This window comes from Delphinus delphis, chromosome 8 (assembly GCF_949987515.2).
Source record: "Delphinus delphis chromosome 8, mDelDel1.2, whole genome shotgun sequence".
NCBI lineage: Eukaryota > Metazoa > Chordata > Mammalia > Artiodactyla > Delphinidae > Delphinus > Delphinus delphis.
Window position 1 is genome coordinate 62,551,295 of NC_082690.1, and position 21,474 is coordinate 62,572,768.

General features: G+C 40.2%; 1 protein-coding gene across 1 annotated transcript; it reads right to left on the reverse strand.

Annotated features, from left to right (window-relative positions):
* Window positions 1-1,863: 1,863 nt before the first annotated feature.
* MRPL17 (mitochondrial ribosomal protein L17) lies at window positions 1,864-3,299 on the reverse strand. The gene is made up of 3 exons (XM_060018431.1): window positions 3,083-3,299; window positions 2,699-2,767; window positions 1,864-2,323 (listed from the first exon to the last, which is right to left on the reverse strand). Exons 1-3 carry the CDS (start codon window positions 3,254-3,256, stop codon window positions 2,048-2,050), a joined length of 519 nt encoding a protein of 172 aa, XP_059874414.1. The 5' UTR covers window positions 3,257-3,299; the 3' UTR covers window positions 1,864-2,047.
* Window positions 3,300-21,474: the final 18,175 nt, after the last annotated feature.

Sequence of the window (21,474 nt, forward strand, 5' to 3'; positions counted from 1 at the left end):
AAGGTGTTAGGAAAAGACTTGCATAGGGAAACAGTCAAAATAAGGCCTTCCAAGCCTCTGGAGCATAAAATTAGAGGCAAGGGAAGAAGTTGGAGCAACAAGCAGGTGCCTACTCACCGAGGGGAGTCATGGTAAGGAATCTGGACTCTCCCTACAGGAAGAGAAGAGCCACTGGAGATCAAGCAGAGAATTAAGATAGCAAATTCCTATCACCATGGCTGCAGTGGGGAGGAAGGCAAGTTAGGAAGTTATATTTCCGGGGGCCAGGAGGAAAAGCTGTGAGAGTCCAGACATAACTCACCTGTTACCGTTACTTAAAGATGTGGTTTTAATTTTAAGGAAAGAGCTTTCTCTAGGAGTCAAGGATGATTCCAAGACATCTGGCTGAGGTGAATGTTCGTACCAAAAAGATAAAAAGAGGGCAAATTTTTTTAGAGAAGCATTCAGAGTTGTAGGTTTATTCAATAAATGTTTTGAGGGCTTGCCTGGTGGCGCAGTGGTTGAGAGTCCGCCTGCCGATGCAGGGGACACAGGTTCGTGCCCCGGTCTGGGAAGATCCCACATGCCGTGGAGCGGCTGGGCCTGTGAGCCATGGCCGCTGAGCCTGTGCGTCCGGAGCCTGTGCTCCGCAACGGGAGAGGCCACAACAGTGAGAGGCCCGCGTACCGCAAAAAAATAAAAAATAAAAAATAAAAATAAATAAATAAATAAATAAATGTTTTGAGTGTCTACTATACGTCACTCAAAATATAATGTCAGAAACAGCTTTCTGGCAATAGTGTGAAAGACCAACTGGAGTAGAGTAAAAGAGATGAGACCCCTGTTGGGAGCAGATGAGTCTCAGACTAGGGCAGCTGTACTGAAATAGTACCAGAATAGCTCTGTCACTGAAGCTAATATCTGTCTGCTAGACCAGTGACCCCTCCACCCACAGCCTTTTTATCTCAGACAATGGATGAGTTTGGTGGGCCAAACCCCCTCTGTAGGTCTGGCCTAAGATAAAAATCTGTTTTTTCCACTTTACTAGAAAGGTGGGATTTGCTAGGCCTTGCTGTCATGTGTTCATGCAGGGATGACAGCTCCAAGTCTTCCCACGACTATCACCCCTGTCAAGCCTGAGTGTGAGGGATGGGCAGCCTGCCTGGGCCAAATCTGGCTTCACAGTAACTAGTGCACATAAAGGAACTTCCTACTTTTCATATGCCCTGACCATTCTGAAGCCGGATGTCCTTTTTCTGAGTTCCCGGAGAGGCCCAGATTGAAAACTTCCAGGAAATTCCCACAGGTTTAACTTCCTAATCTTCCTCCCACTTCAACCCTCTCCTTCACCCTTCCACTCCCACCCCAAGAGGAAGGAGCTTATCCTGGAGTCAACATCCTCTGCTGAACACTTCTGCTCCCTTGGCCAGGGTGGTGGTACATCTGAGTTCTCAGGTCCTCTCCTCTGAGGCCTATTTGGGGCTTGAGGTGAACACTTAAGGGTGATACGTGATCTTGTCCAGAAACAGAGGAATGGAACCTTGAAGGTTCCTAGAGTACCAGATTATTACAGAAAGTTCACTTCTAGATGTTCACCCTCCCACCCGTCAGGAGGTAATCCTTCTCTAAGAAATCCCTGGGGCTCAGTCTCTATGCTAGATATCAAAACTCAATCACCTCTGGGGGCTAAGTTTGGAATTACAGGATACATACCCCATATAATCTAGCATTAAAAAAAACAAAACTGTGCTAACCCAACCCAACCCAGATTTAAGAACCAGAGACATACACCATGAATTTACTATCCCACACAGACTGAGCATGTGGGTAGTTCTCATTCTCCAGAAATCCCAAGGGGAGGGGAAAAGAAAATCAGTTTACATATAGTCATACACTGAATTTTATCTGTTGTGCAAAGAGAAGGTTATCTGGCTCCCAGAAGGTTTTGGGCTCCAATCAGACAGTTCATTTTACAACTCAAGATCCAGTTCTTCTTAAGAGATTAAAAGCGCTCCCAAGGCCTGTGGATCATGGGCACTGATGAGGGCCACATACCCTTTGGCTCCAGTTAAATCTCTGGTGTTTGAACTGTGTGGGAGCTGTGGGTGCTTGCTTCCTGATCCTTCCGCAGCCCCTGAAGCAGCTGGTTTAGGAGTGTGAGGTTGCTGTCTCTGTGAGGAAGGGGCAGGGGTGGAAGGCAGTTCCCTTTATACTCGATCACTGCCATCTTGGCCCGATCCTGCTTATTCCGGTTTGGGATCTGCAGCATTCTCGTGTAGCCCCCATTCTGACCTTGGTACCGAGGGGCCAGTACGTGAAACAGCTTTGGGATCAAGTCTTTCTCCTGGAAGGGGAGAGTTACCCAGGAGACAGCAGAGTCAGGCACCACCGCAGAGATATTTAAGTTTCAGCACTCCCAAAGGTAGGGTCCAAACACACACACACACACACACACACACACACACACACACACACCCACCCCTTCCCTCACCCTCTGATGTGGTAGAGTCAAAATTACACAGAGTGGATCAGTTTCACGCAGTTGTGCAGATTGAGATTCACACTGAATTCAACTTAGGACACAGATCTCTAATTTAGTTCACATTTGTCCATAAGCGTGTGCCTTATCTTCATTCTGCCCAGTTCCCTTTCCTCTAACAACCCCCTCCCACTTAGGGAGCAAAGGATGAGATTTGGGAGGCAGACAGGATGCACTCACCGTGAGCCAGAAGTCAGCCATGCGCATGGCTCGTTCGTTGGTGTCTCCCAGCTTCCCATAGTCGATGAGCTGTGAGGACATAACATCACTGACCCAACCCGAGCAAGAAAGGAGGCCATCAATCTTACTCCTTAAATGCCGGACTGCAATCTACTCATTTCATACACTAGCAAAGCATCTCGCCAATTCAGGCAACCTCTAACTCCGCAGCCCTAACCAGTCTTCAATGAGAGGGGCCGGAGGAGTAGGTTCCGCTCACTGTATCAGGGGAATCAGCCTTCGGGCACAGCTTACCAGGGCGGTCCCAATTCTTCCCCAACTCCAGCCGGATCCCGCCTCCCCAGGCCAGACCCGCGAGAGGAACAAGAGGGTCCCGCCCCTCACCTTCTCCGCGTAGCCCCTCAGCTCGTCCACGCGTGCCCATGACGCCTCGATGCGTTCGTGTCGCACCAGTCCCGTGAGCAAGTTCTGCAGCAGGTGGATGCGGGATTCGGGACCAAGGCCCAGGCGGCGGAATACGCGGCCGTGAGAAATGGCAGCGGCGACCGACAGCCGCATGCTCCCAACTTCTTCCAGCCTCTGTGAGGCCGGAACTGGAAACTCCAGGGGAGACGCGGCGGAGAGGCGGAGCTTAGAGGACGCATGCGCCATACATTGGTGCGTGGTGGACGTGTTTGCGCATGTGTATCAGAGCCTGCCTCGTTGGCAGACTGGGGGAGGGCGGGGAAGGGGCGTTGACTTCTTCCAGAGGAAGCGAGCCTGGTGGGGTTTGGACACTGGGAACGCTCCCTGTCGGCCGGGGAACCAGGCGCCCCCTGGTGTGGAGTGACCCGGCTGTCGGGTTTCACTGGTGCTGCGTCATTCGTCTTGTGGCCGGTAGGGCGCTGGCAAGGTCCGCCTGGTGTCGGCTAGAAAAGTGAGTACCTGAGGGGAAAGTGCCTGGCGGGGTCCTGGTCCCTCAGGCTGGCTGCCCTGCCCTCCCTGAGGCGCGGCGCGTCCCACACCCTGAGCGTGTCATTTTTAAAAGAAAATTGTTTTCAGTAGTAATGGTGAAAATGAGTGGGATAACAATGATATGAAAGAAACGCAGATGCTGAAAATTTTCTTTGGGTTAAGTTGTTGACTGAAAAAAAGCACAACATAAAAGTTGAGAGTTATGTTTTATTTGTCAGACAAAACTGAGGACTTAAGCCGGGGACACAGCAGCTCAGATAACTCTGAGAGGCTGCTCTGAAGAGGCAAGGGGTGGGGTCGGGGTGGGGTGGGGACCAGGATACATAGGAGTTTTTGCAGCAAAGACCAGGTAGTTGGAGCATCAAAAGACTACTGTTCATAAAAGAAAACCAGATATCTCAAGTTAAGGAATTTAGCGCTTTTCTATGCACGAGACGATGCAAGAATCTGGGCTCACTGAAATCATTCTTTTGATCTGCACCTCAGCTACTTGGGACCAGTATCCTGTGTTTTCTCATCCTGAGTCTCCTCAGGGTGTGCTGTCCGGGGTGACTGTAGTGGCTGATGGCTGCAACATCCTTTGTTTACTGATATGGCAGGTGGCATTTTTAGTTCACAAAGTACATATAATCATCCCGGTTCAAGAAGAATTACCGCACTCCAAGGAAAAATAATGGGCTAATACTTTTAAATTACATCAGTGTGTTTTTTATTTTAAAACGGGAAAACCATGCCTATGCATTTATGTGTTAAAGTAATGAACAGTAACATTATCGTTTCTGGTTTTGAGTCTTCGTGTCTGCCGATTTGCAATGACCTGGTCAAAATTGCTCTTAGTTATGGATTCAGATATGTCCCCCCAACAAAAAAGATATGCTAAGACCTACCCCACCCCCATATAGCCTGCATCTCCCTCACCCCGTACCTCATGATGTGACTTTATTTGGAAATAGGATCCTTGCAGATGTAATTAGTTAAGATGAGGTCATACTGGATTAGGGTGGGCGCCTAATCCAAAGTTACTGATGGCCTTATAAAAAGAACACCTGTGGAGAGACAGAGACACACAGAATGCCATGTGACCCGGAAGGCAGAGATCAGAGTTGCCTAGTTGCAAGCCAAGGATTTCTGGCAAACATCAGAAGCTAAGAGCAAGATATGGAACAGATTCTTCCCTAGGTCCTTCAGAGAATGCATGGCCTAACTGACAGGTTGATTTTGGACTTCTAGCCTTCAGAACTACAAGACAGTAAATTTCTGCTCTGTTTGTGACACTTTGTTACAGAAGCCCTAGACACATATTCATGTTTGTTAGCATATTTAGATTTGTCATTCTGTCTTCCTCTTAGGTGACCAGAGAACACCTCTTGCTAATTTTAATTTTGAAAAGTTTCTTTTGTCTGAAGCAACATACATGCAAATAGGAAAAGTCTTAAACATATGGATATGTTGGCAGAAATTTATACAAACCACACTTCACAATAAATTCCAGAAATTACAATACTGTCTGTGTCTTGTTTCTTTGGGATCGATTCTTGCAGCTTTCAGTTATCTCCACATTTCACTGTAACATCGTCATCAGAAAATTCATCATAAATTTCTGCTGGTAAAAACTTGGGAAGATTTTCTTCTTTGCAAAAGTCAGAGAAAATGAACATTGACACTGGTGTTATTTGACCTATTGCTTTAAAAAAGGAATGTCCACTTGGTCAAAATGTACAGCATCGAACATTGTCCATATTTATTTTTTTGGTTATGTGAGGCTGATCTAGGGGGGCCTCGGCCTGCAGCAGCTTGAAACAGGGTTTCAGTTACTGGCCAGTGATTGCGGTCGGGTCGCGGTGGTGAGAGCGCCGAATCCTAGCCACTAGACCAGTGGTCAGTGACAAGGCTCTGGCCCTATGGCTTTGCAGAAAAAGAATTCCCACAAAGATGGAAAGTAGTGAAACAAGTAAAGTATTTATTAGGAAAAAAAGAAGTACAGTACGTGTGGATAGACATACGGGTGGGCTCAGAGAGAGGGTCGCGCCCTTGTGGCAGTTTAAATCACTTATATGGGGCATTTCTTCTGTGTTTCCTTTGGCCAATCATTTTGGTTTGTCTGGTTCAGAGTCCATATTGGGTGTATCTCGGGATCTTCCCATGTATGCACACGCATCTCTTAGCCAAGATGGATTCTACCGAAGAGGCCTATGGGTAGTGAGCATCAGTTGGCATCAGCTAGCATCACTCCCCTTTTGGCCTCCAAGGAGCCCTTCTGCGCATGTGTAGTCAGGGAGGTCTCCTGACTCTGAGAATGAGAAATATGTGGTCTCTTACCTTCTATCTGGGCAGGGCCCAGCCTTCTCTCTCAATTGTCTTGTTATTTCTGTCTCGGAGTATTGGTCCACAGGGAATGAACTTTGACCGTTTGCCCCTGGGGTCCCATCTGTCTCCTTCTTCAAGATCATCATCTCTTGTTTGTTCTCCTGGCAGTATTCAAACTTTTTGTCTATGTCAATTTCTTTACATTTTGTTGGTGCATAGTTAATGGCTTTCTCTACAGTTTTTGAGGATTGATGTTCAAGAAACCATCTTAAACCTTGGTGTCTTACTGTATGTTGTTCAAGGCATATTCTGGCTGTTTGTAGATACTTTTGTGTCTGGTTGATCTCATCTGAAAATTCACCTTAAAACAAAAACAACTCAGGAAAGAAAAATCTCATACAACGAGGATTGTTTATTTTAAATTTATAGTTTTAGAAGCAGGGCTATGTTCTACCACAAGGGTTGGAGGTACAAAATGTGCCTCAAGTGAGCTTGAAAGATCACAAATTGTTATGAATTTATCAATACTATGAAAAATAATACATGTGGCCGAATCTGACTATGTAACTGATAGTTTTCCAAATTAACTTGGGTGTGGAATAAAATGTTTTAGTGGATTAGTTTTAAAAAGTGATAGTTTGAAGCTTACATGTATTTTATTTTAACGCAACAGTAACCATATCAATTGTTTAGAACTTAGACCAACAAAAGATTTTTCTTTAAGGGTTATTATATCACTAACACTGTTTAGCATAGTCATGCAATGTGATAAAAATCAGATTGACTTTTAGTTAGTTTTATTACGATTTAAAAATTCTTTACAGAAAATTCACCTCCTTATGCTTGCATTGGGCCAGACTGCATCTACCTCCCAACCCTTGGTGCCCACTGGCTTTGAGAGATTTTGGGACTAGGATAATTGCTTTGGTGTCAGAACTATTGTAAATAGAAAAACAAGCTTTCTCCTTTACTCTGAAATAACTGCATCCTTTTCTACTGATGCCTTCATGAAGCAATGTCCTGGGAGCCTATACAGGGAGCTCAGCAAGTGTTCAATCAGGGATTTAATGATGATAGTGAAAAGCAATTGTCGATTGGACCCCAAGCCAACTTTTTTTTAAAATTAGGTTTATTTAATTAATTAATTAATTAATTTATATTTTTTTAAAAGATCTTTATTGGAGTATAATTGCTTCACAATACTATGTTAGTTTCTCTTGCACAACAGAGCGAATCAACCACATGCATACACATGTCCCTATATCTCCTCCCTCTTGAGCCTCCCTCCCATCCTCCCTATCCCACCCCTCTAGGTCATCGCAAAGCACCGAACCGATCCCCCTGTGCTATGCTGCTGCTTCCCACCAATGGACTGTTTTACATTCGGTAGTGTATATATGTCCATGCTACTCTCACTTCGCCCAGCTTCACCCTCCCACCCCATTTCCTCAAGTCCATTTTCTATGTCTACCTGTTTATTCCTGCCCTGCAACTATGTTCATGAGAACCATTTTTTTTTTTAGATTCCGTATATATGTGTTAGCATATGGTATTTGTTTTTCTCTTTCTGACTTCACTCTGTATGACAGACTCTACGTCCATCCACCTCACTACAAATAACTCAATTTTGTTTCTTTTTATGGCTGAGTAATATTCCATTGTATATATGTCCCACATCTTCTTTATCCATTCATCTGTCGATGAACATTTAGGTTGCTTCCATGTCCTGGCTATTGTAAATAGTGCTGCAGTGAACATTTTGGTACATAATACTTTTTGAATTATGGTTTTCTCAGGGTATACGCCCAGTAGTGGGATTGCTGGGTCATATGGTAGTTCTATTTTTAGTTTTTAAGTAACCTCCATACTGTTCTCCATATTGGCTGTATCACTTTACATTCCTACCAACAGTTCAAGAGGGTTCCCTTTTCTCCACACCCTCTCCAGCATTTATTGTTTGTAGATTTTTTGATGATGGCTACTCTGACCGGTGTGAGGTGATACCTCATTGTAGTTTTGATTTGCATTTCTCTAATGATTAGTGATGTTGAGCATCTTATCATGTGTTTGTTGGCAACCTGTATATCTTCTTTGGAGAAATGTCTATATAGGTCTTCTGCGCATTTTTGGATTGGGTTGTTTGTTTTTTTGATATTGAGCTGTATGAGCTGCTTGTATATTTTGGAGATTAATCCTTTGTAAGTTGCTTCATTTGTAAATATTTTCTCCCATTCTGAGGGTTGTCTCTTCATCTTGTTTATGGTTTCCTTTGCTGTGCAAAAGCTTTGAAGTTTCATTAGGTGCCATTTGTTTATTTTTGTTTTTATTTCCATTTCTCTAGGAGGTGGGTCAAAAAGGATCTTGCTGTGATTTATGTCATAGAGTGTTCTGCCTGTTTTCCTGTAAGAGTCTTATAGTGTCTGGCCTTACATTTAGGTCTTTAATCCATTTTGCATTTATTTTTGTGTATGGTGTTAGGGAGTGTTCTAATTTCATTCTTTTATATGTAGCCGTCCAGTTTTCCCAGCACAACTTATTGAAGAGGCTGTCTTTTCTCTAGTGTATATTCTTGCCTCCTTTATCAAAACTAAGGTGACCATATGTGCATGGGTTTATCTCTGGGCTTTCTATCCTGTTCCATTGATCTATATTTCTGTTTTTGTGCCAGTACCATACTGTCTTGATAACTGTAGCTTTGTATTACAGTCTGAAGTCTGGGAGCCTGATTCTTCCAGGTCCATTTTTCTTTCTCAAGATTGCTTTGGCTATTTGGGATCTTTTGTGTTTCCACACAAATTGTGCAATTTTTTGTTCTAGTTCTGTGAAAAATGCCATTGGTAGTTTGATAGGGATTGCACTGAATCTGTAGATTGCTTTGGGTAGTATAATCATTTTCACAATGTTGATTCTTCCAATGTAAGAACATGGTATATCTCTGCATCTGTTTGTATCATCTTTAATTTCTTTCAACAGTGTCTTATAGTTTTCTGCATAAGGGTCTTTTGTCTCCTCAGGTAGGTTTATTCCTCGGTATTTTATTCTTTTTGTTGCAATGGTAAATGGGAGTGTTTCCTTAATTTCTCTTTCAGATTTTTTATCATTAGTGTATAAGAATGCAAGAGATTTCTGTGTATTAATTGTGTATACTGTTACTTTACCAAATGCATTGATTAGCTCTAGTGGTTTTCTGGTAGCGTCTTTAGGATTCTCTATGTATAATATCATATCATCTGCAAACAGTGACAGTTTTACTTCTTTTCCTATTTGGATTCCTTTTATTTCTTTTTCTTCTCTGATTGCTGTGGCTAAAACTTCCAAAAGTATGTTGAATGATAGTGGTGAGAGTGGGCATCCTTGTCTTATTCCTGATGTTAGTGGAAATGATTTCAATTTTTCACCATTGAGAACGATGTTGGCTGTGGGCTTGTCATATATGGCCTTTATTATGTTGAGGCAAGTTCCCAGTATGCCTACTTTCTGGAGGGTTTTTATCATAAATGGGTGTTGAATTTTGTTGAAAGCTTCTTCTGCATCTATTGAGATGATCATATGGTTTTTATCCTTCAGTTTGTTAATATGGTGTATCACATATATTGGTTTGTGTATATTGAAGAATCCTTGCATTCCTGGGACAAACCCCACTTGATCATGGTCTATGACTCTTTTAATGTGCTGTTGGATTCTGTTTGCTAGTATTTTGTTGAGGATTTTTGCATCTATGTTCATCAGTAATATTGGCCTGTAGTTGTTGTAAAGCTGGTATTGTGGTGCTGAATTCTCTTTGCCTTTTGCTTGTCTGTAAAGGTTTTAATTTCTCTGTCGAATCTGAGTGAGATCCTTGCTGGGTAGAGTAATCTTGGTTGTATGTTTTTCCCTTTCATCACTTTAAATATGTCCTGCCAGTCCCTCCTGGCTTGCAGAACCTTATGGGGATTCCCTTGTATATTATTTGTTGTTTTTCCCTGCTGCTTTTAATATTTTTTCTTTGTATTTAATTTTTGATAGTTTGTTTAATATGTGTCTTGGCGTGTTTCTCCTTGGTTTTATCCTGTATGGTACTCTCCGTGCTTCCTGGACTTGATTAACTATTTCCTTTCCCATATTAGTGAAGTTTTCAACTATAATCTCTTCAAATATTTTCTCAGTCCCTTTCTTTTTCTCTTCTTCTACTAGGACCCCTATAATTCGAATGTTGGTGCGTTTAATGTTGTCCCAGAGGTCTCTGAGACTGTCCTCAGTTCTTTTCATTCTTTTTTCTTTATTCTGTTCTGTGGAGTTATTTCCACTGTTTTGTCTTCCAGGTCACTTATCCGTTCTTCTGCCTCAGTTATTCTGCTATTGATGCCTTCTAGAGAATTTTTAATTTCATTTATTGTGTTGTTCATCATTGTTTGTTTGCTCATTAGTTCTTCTAGATCCTTGTTAAACGTTTCTTGTATTTTCTCCATTCTATTTCCGAGATTTTGGATCATCTTTACTGTACTTACTCTGAATTCTTTTTCAGGTAGACTGCCTATTTCCTCTTCATTTGTTTGGTCTGGTGGGTTTTTACCTTGCTCCTTCACCTGCTGTGTGTTTCTCTGTCTTCTCATTTTGCTTAACTTACTGTGTTTGGAGTCTCCTTTTCACAGGCTGCAGGTTCATATTTCCTGTTGTTTTTGGTGTCTGCCCCCAGTGGCTAAGGTTGGTCCAGTGGGTTGTGTAGGCTTCCTGGTGGAGGGGACTAGTGCCTGTGTTCTGGTGGATGAGGCTGGATCTTGTCTTTCTGGTGGGCAGGTCCATGTCTGGTGGTGTGTTTTGGGCTGTGTGTGACCTTATTATGATTTTAGGCAGCCTCTCTTCTAATGGGTGGGGTTGTGTTCATGTCTTGCTAGTTGTTTGGCATAGGGTGTGCAGTGCTCTAGCTTGCTGGTCGTTGAGTGGAGCTGGGTCTTAGTATTGAGATGGAGATCCCTGGGAGAGCTTTTGCCGTTTGATATTATGTGGAGCTGGGAGGTCTCTGGTGGACCAATGTCCTGAACTCAGCTCTCCCACTTCAGAGGCACTGGCCTGACACATGGCTGGAGCACCAAGACCCTGTGAGCCACACGGCTCAGAAGAAAGGGGAGAAAAAAAGAATAAAAGAGAGAAAGAAGGAAAAGAAAAGAAAGTTATTAAAATAAAAACTGAAAAAATTATTAAAAAAAATTTAAAGTAATAAAGAAAAAAATAGGAAAGAAAGAGAGCAACCGAACCAAAAAACAAATCCACCAATGATAACAAGAGCTAAAAACTATACTAAAAAACAAACAAACAAACAAAAACGCAAGAATAGAAAGGCAGAACCCTAGGACAAATGGTAAAAGCAAAGCTATACAGACAAAATCACACAAAGAATCATACACATACACACAAAAAGCGAAAAAGGAAAAAAAAAAAAAATCATTGCTCCCAAAGTCCACCGCCTCAATTTGGGATGATTCGTTGTGTATTCAGGTATTCCACAAATGTTGATTGTGGAAATTTGATCCACTGCTTCTGAGGCTGCTGGGGGAGATATACCTTTCTCTTTGTTGTTCACCCAGCTCCTGGGGTTCAGCTTTGGATCTGGCCCTGCCTCTGCGTGTAGGTCACCTGAGGGCATCTGTTCTTTGCTCAGACAGGACCGGGTTAAAGTAGCAGCTGATTATGGGGCTCTGGCTCACTCAGGCCTGAGAGAGGGAGGGGTATGGAATGCACGGCGGTCCTGCAGCAGCAGAGGCTGGAGTGACATTGCAACAGCCTGAGGTGCGCTGTGTGTGTGTTTTCCCAGGGAAGTTGTCCCTGGATCTCGGGATCCTGGCACTGGCGGGCTGCTCAGGCTCCCGGGAGGGGAGGTGTGGATAGTGACCTGTGCTTGCACACAGGGTTCTTGGTAGCTGCAGCAGCAGCCTTAGCATTTCATGCCCGTCTCTGGTGTCCACGCTGATAGCAGTGACTCGCGCCCTGCAAAGTAGCTGTTTTAAGAAAACTCAGTAAGCTACAGAAAACTCAGAAAGACAATGATGAAATAAATTGAAAGACACAGATAAATGGAAAGATATCTCATGTTCATGAATTGGAAGTATTAACACTGTTAAAATGTATATACCTCACAAAGCCATCTATAGATTCAACATAATCCTTATTATAATTCTGATGGCATTTTTTCACTGAAATAGTCAAAAACAATCCTAAAATATATACAGAATCACAAAAGATCCCCAATACCCAAAGCAATCTTGGTAAAGAATAACAAAGCCAGAGACATCACAATTCCTTACTTCCAACTATGTTATAAATCTATAATAATTAAAACAGTATAGTACTGGCATATAAATAGACACATAGACTAATGAAACAGAGCAGAGAGCCCAGGAAGAATACTCTGTATTTGTGGTCAATTTATATTTGACAAGGGAGCCATGAATACTCAGTGGGGAATGGATTGTCTCTCCAACAAATGATGCTGGAAAAACTGGATAGAGATTAGGCCCTTATCTTACACCACTCACAAAAATTAACTCACAATGGATTAAAGACTTAAAGAGAAGACCTGATAACGTAAAACTAAAAAAAGTAAACATAGTAAAGAATCTCCTTCACATTGTTCTTTGCAATGATTTTTTTGGATATGACATCAAAACTTAAGCAACAAAAGCTGAAATCAACATGTATGACTATATCAAACTAAAATGTTTTACACAGTAAAAGAAATAATTTTAAAAAATGCAAGGTAACCTTCAGAAAGGGAGAAAATATTTGCCATTCAAATATTGAATAAGGACCTGCTAATAAAAATATATAAAAACTCGTACAACTAAATAACAAACCCCTAAAAATTTCAGTTGAAAAAATGAGCAGAGAAGCTAAATAGACATTTTTTTTCCAAAGAAGACAGTCACATGGCCAACAGATATATGAAATGATGCTCAACACTAATGGTCATCAGAGAAACGCAAATCAAGACCACAATGAGCTATTACCTCACTCTCAGTAGAATGGCTTTCATCAAGAAGACAAGATATATATATATTTTATGATTAAGGTTTACTTTATTTTTATTTTTTTACATCTTTATTGGAGTATAATTGCTTTACAATGGTGTGTTAGTTTCTGCTTTATAATAAAGTGAATCAGTTATACATATACATATGTTCCCATATATCTTCCCTCTTGCGGCTCCCTCCGTCCCACCCTCCCTATCCCACCCCTCCAGGCAGTCACAAAGCACTGAGCTGATCTCCCTGTGCTATGCGGCTGCTTCCCACTAGCTATCTATTTTACATTTGGTAGTGTGTATATGTCCATGCTACTCTCTTGCTTTTTCACAGCTTACCCTTCCTCCTCCCCATATCCTCAAGTCCATTCTCTAGTAGGTCTGTGTCTTTATTCCTTTCTTACCTCTAGGTTCTTCATGACATTTTTTTTCTTAAATTCCATATATATGTGTTAGCATATGGTATTTGTCTTTCTCTTTCTGACTTACTTCACTCTGTATGACAGACTCTAGGTCTATCCACCTGATTACTAATAGCTCAATTTCGTTTCTTTTTATGGCTGAGTAATATTCCATTGTGTATATGTGCCACATCTTCTTTATCCATTCATCCAATGATGGACACTTAGGTTGTTTCCATGTCCGGGCTATTGTAAATAGAGCTGCAATGAACATTTTGGTACATGACTCTTTTTGAATTTCGGTTTTCTCAGGGTATATGCCCAGTAGTGGGATTGCTGGATCATATGGTAGTTCTATTTGTAGTTTTTTAAGGAACCTCCAGAGATAACACGTGTTTGTGAGGATGTGGAGAAAAGGGAATCCCAGTGTTGATAGGAATGTAAATTGGTTCAGCCACTATGGGAAAGAGTATGGAGGTTCCTCAAAAATGGATAAAAGAACTACCATATTATCTAGTAACTTCACTTCTGGGTATATATCTAACAAGTGAAAGCAAGATCTTGAAGTGATATATGCACTTCCATGTTTATGACAGCATTATTCATAGTAGCCAAGATGTTGAAATAGCCTAAGTGTCAGTCAACTGCTGAATGGATAATAAAGGTATCTATCTATCTATCCCTATCCATCTATCTATCTACTTCCATGAGAAAAAATGAAATCTTTCCATTTGTGACAACATGGATGGACCTTGAGGGCATTATCCTAAGTGAGATAAATCAGACAGAGAAAGACAACTATTGTAGGATATCATTTGTAGGTAGATTCTAAGAAAGCCAAACATGTAAAAATTTAGAGTAGAATGGTGGTTACCAGGGGCTGGTGAGTGTGGCAATTGCGGAGACGTTGTTTAAGGGTTCAAACCTGCAATCATTAGATAAATAAACCCTGAATATCTAATGCTTAGCATATTGTAAACAGCAATACTGTATTATAAACTTCAGAGTTGCTCAGATTCTAGATCGAAATTGTTTTGACCGCAATAATGAAATGGTGATGATGTGACATGACAGATGCTTTAGTTAACTCTTCAGTGGTAATCATGTTATGGTATGTAAATGTATCAAATCAACACATGTTTATACCTTATATTTACAAAAAAAGACCCTGAATAGCTAAAACAGTCTTGGGCAAAAAGAAGAGAGCTGGAGGTATCAGAGTCCCTGACTTCAGACTATCCTACAAAGCTACAGTAATCAAAACAGTATAATACGGGCACTAAAGCACACACATAGATTGGTGGAATAGAATAGAGAGCTCAGAAATAAACCCACACACTTTTGGTCAAGTAATCTATGACAAAGGAGGCAAGAATATACAATGCAGAAAAGACAGTCTCTTCAGTAAGTGGTTCTGGGAAAACTGGAGAGCTACTTGTAAAAGAATGAAATTAGAGATTTTTCTCACACCATATATATAATAAGCTCAAAAGGATTAAAGACCTAAATGCAAGACCGGAAACCATAAAATTCCTAGAGGAAAACATAGGAGGAACAGTCTTGGACATAAATTGTAGCAATATTTCCTAAGGCTAAGGAAACCAAAGCAAAAATAAACCAATGGAACCTGATTAAACTCAAAAACTTTTGCACAGCAAAGAAAGTCATCAACAAAATGAAAGACAACCTACTGAATGAGAGAAAATATTTGCAAATGATATGACCAATAAGGGGTTCATATTCAAAATATGTAAGCAATTCATATAAACTCAACATCAGAAAAACCAGAAGAACGGATGAAAAAATAGGCAGAAGACCTAAATAGACATTTTTTCATAGAAGGCATAAAGATGGCCAAGCAGCACATGAAAAGATGCTCAACATTGTTAATCATCAGGGAAATGCAAATCAAAACTTCACACCTGTCAGATTGGCTGTCATTGAAAGGAACACAAATAACAAATGTTGGCAAGGATGTGGAGAAAAGGGATCCCGTGTACACAGTTGGTGGGAATGTAACTTGGTGAAGCCACTGTGGAAAACAGTATGGAGATTTCTCAAAATACTAAAAACAGAATTACCATTATTTAGCAATTCCACTCAGTATATAGCTGAAGACAATGACAACACTTTTTAAAAAATACATGCACCCTGGTGTTCGTAGTAGCATTATTTACAGTTGCCAAGATATTGAAGCAACCTAAGTGTCCATCAACAGATGAATGGAAAAGATGTTTCACGTATACACACACACACACACACACACTCACACACACGATGGAATACTACGCAGCCGTAAAAAATAATCAGATTTGCTATTTGCAACAACATAGATGGACCTGGAGGGTAACGTGTTTAGTGAAATAAGTCAGACAGAGAAAATCAAATGCTGTATGTTATCACTTACACCTGAAATCCAAAAAATAAAACAAACTAATGTATATAAGAAAAAGAAACATACTCATAGATGTAGAGAATAAACTAGTGGTTACCAATAGGTGGAGGGGCAAGATAGGGGTAAGGAATTAAGAGGTACAAATTACTATGTATAAAATAAATAAACCAAGTATATGACATTGTGCAAGCCAAAGTTATGGAGACTGTAAAAAGATCAGTGGCTGTCAAGGGTTGGAGAGAGGCAGGGGAGAATAGATGGAGACAGCATTTTCAGGGTTAGCGAAACTTTTTTTAATAATGTGTAATGTTTTATCATATCGTTATACATTTGTCAAAACCCATAGACTGTACAAAACAAGAGTGAGCCTTTACTTAATGATGGAGTATCAGTATTATTTCATCATTTGTAACAAATGTACAACACTAAAGGAAGATGTTAATAAAATGTATGGGGTGGGAATATATGCAACTCTGTACTTTCCATTAATTTTTTTGTAAATATAAACAGGTCTAAGAAGATAATCTACTAATTATTTATTAAATACTTTATTAATATGAAAGTTGGCAAGCCAGGAAAAAAGAACACAAACCTTGTGGTTCAAGTAGAAATCACATAGTAAGATTGCAAACACAAATATATCACTAATCATATTAAGTATAAGTGCACTGCATGTTTCAGTAAAAGACAAAGATTATTGGAATGAATTAATAAAGCAAATCCAACTTTTGTTGCTATTGACAAAACTAACATATCTAAAACATAAGGATAGAGAATGTGTGAAAGTAAAGGATGGGAAAATTCAGACACCAAAAGAAAGCTAGAGAAGCTAGTTATATTAATATCAGAGAAGTAGAAATTAACTTGAAAAGCTTCCTGTAACACAAGTTCTTAAGTTGTAATGATAAAGGTTTTTCACAAAGAAGATGTAACAGTTTACATAAATATCATCTGGTAACATGGCCTCAAAGTAAAAAGCAAGTCATCCAGTTTCCAGTCTGGCATGTAAGAAGCTTGGAAGTCAACACTCCATCCTAACAACAACTAAAATGCTGTACAAACTGAAAAACCAACAACTCTTCTTAGATATGACAGATAAATGAAGTCACAAGGCAAACTGCTGCCCCCCAAATTGTAGAGACAGATAGGCAAATGTAGAGAATCATGACTTACTGGAGGTGAAACTTATGAGGAGAAACCTCCATGAGGTAGGAAAACCTAAACTGTAATTGAGAAATTGCTGGGGGCTCTGTGGACAAGTCTGAGTGTCAGAAACTCCAAGAGGACCCTGTAATAGAGGCTCTCCATACCTTTATTTTATCTCCAGGAGGTTGACCAGGTTCTCACAGTGAATACGGGAAAAAAATCCACTTGTGCAGAGGGAGGGGGAAAGTAACCATTTTGAAATATTTCAGAGCATTTTGTTTTTCTTAATAAGGCCTGTGCTGAGGGAAACTATATTTTCAGACTGTAAACTATTAGAATTTTTTTAAGTGTTGAACCGACCTGGGGAAAGTGAAATACCCAACTCCTGTTTACTCTAGCATTCCACATGGGGAAAACAAAATACCCAAGTACAGGCTACTGTAGCCTTCCATGAGGGAGAAGGGAAATATCCAACTCCAGATCACTCTAGCCATTATCTCCCACCCACAGGGATAATAAAGCTAGGAGAAGCATTTCTGAAGTTCACAGTACAGAGACACAGGCTCACTAAAAGACTGAGACCCAATCACCAGATTATAGCACATTTCCCCTCCCCTATACCTCATCACCACATTATTAATGACCTATTTACAGCAGTTTCCTTTACCCAGTACATTATGTCTGTCAAGAAAAATTATAAGGCATACAGAAAGACAAAACAAAACAGAAAAAAACAGTTTGAGGAGATAGAGCAAGCATCAGACCAAGACTCAGACATGGCAGGAATGTTAGAATTATCAGATTGGGAACTTAAAACAACTATGATTACTATCCTAAGGCCTCTAATGGATGTAGTTGAATTCATGCAAGAAAAGATGGACATTGTGAGCAGAGAGTTGGAAATTCTAAGAAAGAATAAAGTAGACATGCCAGAGTTAGAAACGCAGCAAGAGAAATGAAGATTGCTCTTGCTAGGTTCATTAGTAGACTGGCAACAGCCAAGGAAAGATTCTCTGGGCTTGGGAGTACTTCAGTAGCAACTTCCAAAACTTGAAAGCAAAGAGAAAAGAAGATTAAACAAACAAACAAACAAACAAAAAAAACCCCACCAGAATATCCAAGAACTGTGAGATCACTATGGAAGGTGTAATATATGCATAATGAGAATACATAAAGGTGAAAAAAGAAAGAACAGAAGAAATATTTGAAGCAATAATGACTAAGAAGTTTGCCAAATTTGTCAAACACTGAACCATAGATCCAGGAACCAGAACACCAAGAAGGATAAATGCCCCACCCCCAGACCTCACCAAAGCTTATCATATTCATACTGCTGAAAATTGAAGACAGAAAAGTTAAAAATTTGCCAGAAAAATGAAAACCTCACCTATAGAGGAGCAAAGATAAAAAAATGCATCTGAGTTCTCCTTAGAAACCATGCAAGCAAGAAGAGACTGGAGTGAAATATTTCAAGTTTTGAGAGAAAAAATCCACTGACTTAGAATTGTGTACCCTGAAAAATGATTCTTCAAAAGTGAAGTAGAAATACTTTCACAGACATCAGAAACTTAGATCTGTATAAAGAAAGGAAGAGCTTTGGAGAAGAAACAAATAAAGGTTAAAAAAAACAAAACAAAACACAACTTATTTTTATTTAGTCTTAACTGACCTAATAGATAAATTTGTTCAAAATAAAGAAGGAAGGGGGCTTCCCTGGTGGCGCAGTGGTTGAGAGTCCTCCTGCCGATGCAGGGGACGTGGGTTCATGCCCCGGTCCGGGAGGGTCCCGCTTGCCGCGGAGCGGCTGGGCCCATGGGCCGTGGCCGCTGGGACTGCGCGTCCAGAGCTTGTGCTCTGCAGCGGGAGGGGCCACAACAGTGAGAGGCCCGGGTACAGCAAAAAAAAAAAGCAGACATAGAGAATGGACTTGAGTACATGGGGAGGGGGAAGGGTAAGGTGGGACGATGTGAGAGAGTGGCATTGACATATATACACTACCAAATGTAAAATAGCTAGCTAGTGGGAAGCAGCTGCATCGCATGGGGAGATCAGCTCGGTGCTTTGTGACCACCTAGAGGGGTGGGATAGGGAGGGTGGGAGGCAGTCGCAGAAGGGAGGGGATATGGGGATATATGTGTACGTATAGCTGATTCACTTTTTTATACAGCAGAAACTAACACAACATTGTAAAGCAATTATACTCCAATAAAGATGTTAAAAGAAATAGCAAGAATATATTTAATTATGTATGCTTATGTATACATCTTTTGTAAGTATAGGTTATGAATGCTTATTGAAAGTGAAATGAATTGGTAGCAGTGATATAAGGGACAGAAGGTCAGAATTCATATTGTCTCATTACAAGGTACTTGCACTACCCATGAAGCACTATAATGCTCTTTAAAAGTGGGTTTGTGGGGCTTCCCTGGTGGCGCAGTGGTTGAGAATCTGCCTGCCGGTGCAGGGGACACAGGTTTGAGCCCTGGTCTGGGAAGATCCCACATGCCACGGAGCAGCTGGGCCTATGAGCCATAACTACTGAGCCTGTGTGTCTGGAGCCTGTGCTCTGCAACAGGAGAGGCCACGACAGTGAGAGGCCCACGCACTGCAATGAAGAGTGGCCCCCACTCGCTGCAACTAGAGAAAGCCCTCGCACAGAAATGAAGACCCGACACAGCCCAAAAAAATAAATAAATAAATAAATAAATAAATAAGTGGGTTTGTGTTGCCTTGGAAAACATGACTAAAGCGTAACTGAGGATTGTGTTCCTCTGGCCTGGCTTCTCACTTGTATCATAAAGGTGATGGCCCAGACGTTAACTGTTCTGAGTAGCATGATCTGTTTTTGTTCATCTGCTTTCTGGGATGGGTATACAACCTATATACTCATTACGTTTTTCCCACTATCCCAACTAATAGTGTCATGCTCCCTCTTCCTCTACCAGTATGTAGCCTAAATCCAAAAGGAGAAAACTGGATCACCTATTTTTCCCCAGTCTTACACATTTTGTTAAGCCATTTCAGAAACCATAAGAGATGACCTGCTTTCTCTAGTATACTCATCAATTCTGACACATGGAATAGCAAATAAAACTGGTTTATATGATGCCAATGTCTTTGTACTTCCGCACTTTGGAACAAGCACATTTCCAAATAGTCAGCTCCAGGAATGTTAAAAGGTCCTCAAAATATTAGGAATAATATCATCTCTTGTAGTCATTTTTCCTAAGGCAACAGTAAATAAAAATTTAACCATTCTTGTATATAAGCGTATTATTCTTTTCCTGAATAACATGCAGATGAGTAGCATATTAATGGCTGACTTTAAATTAATCTTGATTTCTCTATCATGTAGGCCTAAAACTCACTGTAAGGGATTTCAGTTTTTTTCTTCAAGTGACAATTTCAAGCTTCTTAAATACTCACACAAGTCTTTTTTCTTAGGAAAGAAAATAAGGCTAACCTTGGCCACTGTAGGCAGCTGATAGTTTTCATATATTCCCTGAAATATTTCATACTTAAAAATGAAATTCTTCCTTAAAATATCACTGTAATATACTGCATCAGCATTTTTCACTCATTTTTCAATTTTGTAAACACCTTTTATGAGAATATTTCCCAAAATTTAAAAAATCATTTCTTTGTGTCATATAACAAAGTAATTTTATGTTAAATCCATGTATTAAGGGGTTTAGTCTTAAGTATATTTACTAATCAAAACTTTTAAACAAATTTGTACATTAATAGTATTCTAATTTTTAAAAATTGTACCAAAGGCTATTTAATGAAAAGTGAGTTTCCTTACCATCCCTTATCCAGTCCCTTAGGCAGCCATTGATAGCAGTTTAAGCATTCTTCCAGAGGTATTCTATGCATATCTAAGGGCATCTGTCTATATCTCTTATTTTAAAAACAAATGATGGCATATAATATTTGCTGGTTTGCATCATGTTTTTTTGTTTTGCTTAACATATCTAGTTTATAATAACTTACAGTGTAAAAAAATATACAAAATCTTTAATGACCTAATGTGAAAACTTTGCATTTGTCTTTAAATATGTAATGGTTTATTTTTATAATTTTTGTGTCTATACGGTTCGCAAGCCATATGTAAATAGACTTTACTATTAATAGCAAAACCAATTTGGATAGAAAAAAAATGAATTTGGATTAGTTGTATCTTTCAGAGAATAGAAGCAGAGGGAGTACTTCTTGACTCATTTGATGTGGTTAGTGTTACCCAAATACCAAAACCGGACAAGTCAGATCAAAAACTGATAGTTAATATTTCTCATGCACATATGGAAAAGAATCCAACAGTGTATAAAAGGAATTATACACCACAGCCAGTTGGGATTTATCTCAGGTATGCAAGGCTGGTTCAGAATTTGAACATCAATTAATGTAATACATCACATCAACAAGCTAAAGAAGAGAAATAGCATGGTCCAATAAATAGGTGGAGAAAAAGTGTTTGATGAAATCTAACATTCATTCATTATCAAAACTCCTGGCAAACTAGAAATAGAGGGGAACTTCCTCAAATTGATAAAACATACCTACAAAAATCTTAATG

Excerpts from the sequence above, each read along its gene's own strand:
- MRPL17 (XM_060018431.1), bottom strand. The coding sequence starts at position 3,256 with ATGCGGCTGTCGGTCGCCGCTGCCATTTCTCACGGCCGCGTATTCCGC. Across the intron at positions 2,768-3,082 it reads TGAGGGGCTACGCGGAGAAG|CTCATCGACTATGGGAAGCT; the intron begins GTGAGGGGCGGG and ends ATGTCCTCACAG. Across the intron at positions 2,324-2,698 it reads TGGCTGACTTCTGGCTCACG|GAGAAAGACTTGATCCCAAA; the intron begins GTGAGTGCATCC and ends CTCCCCTTCCAG.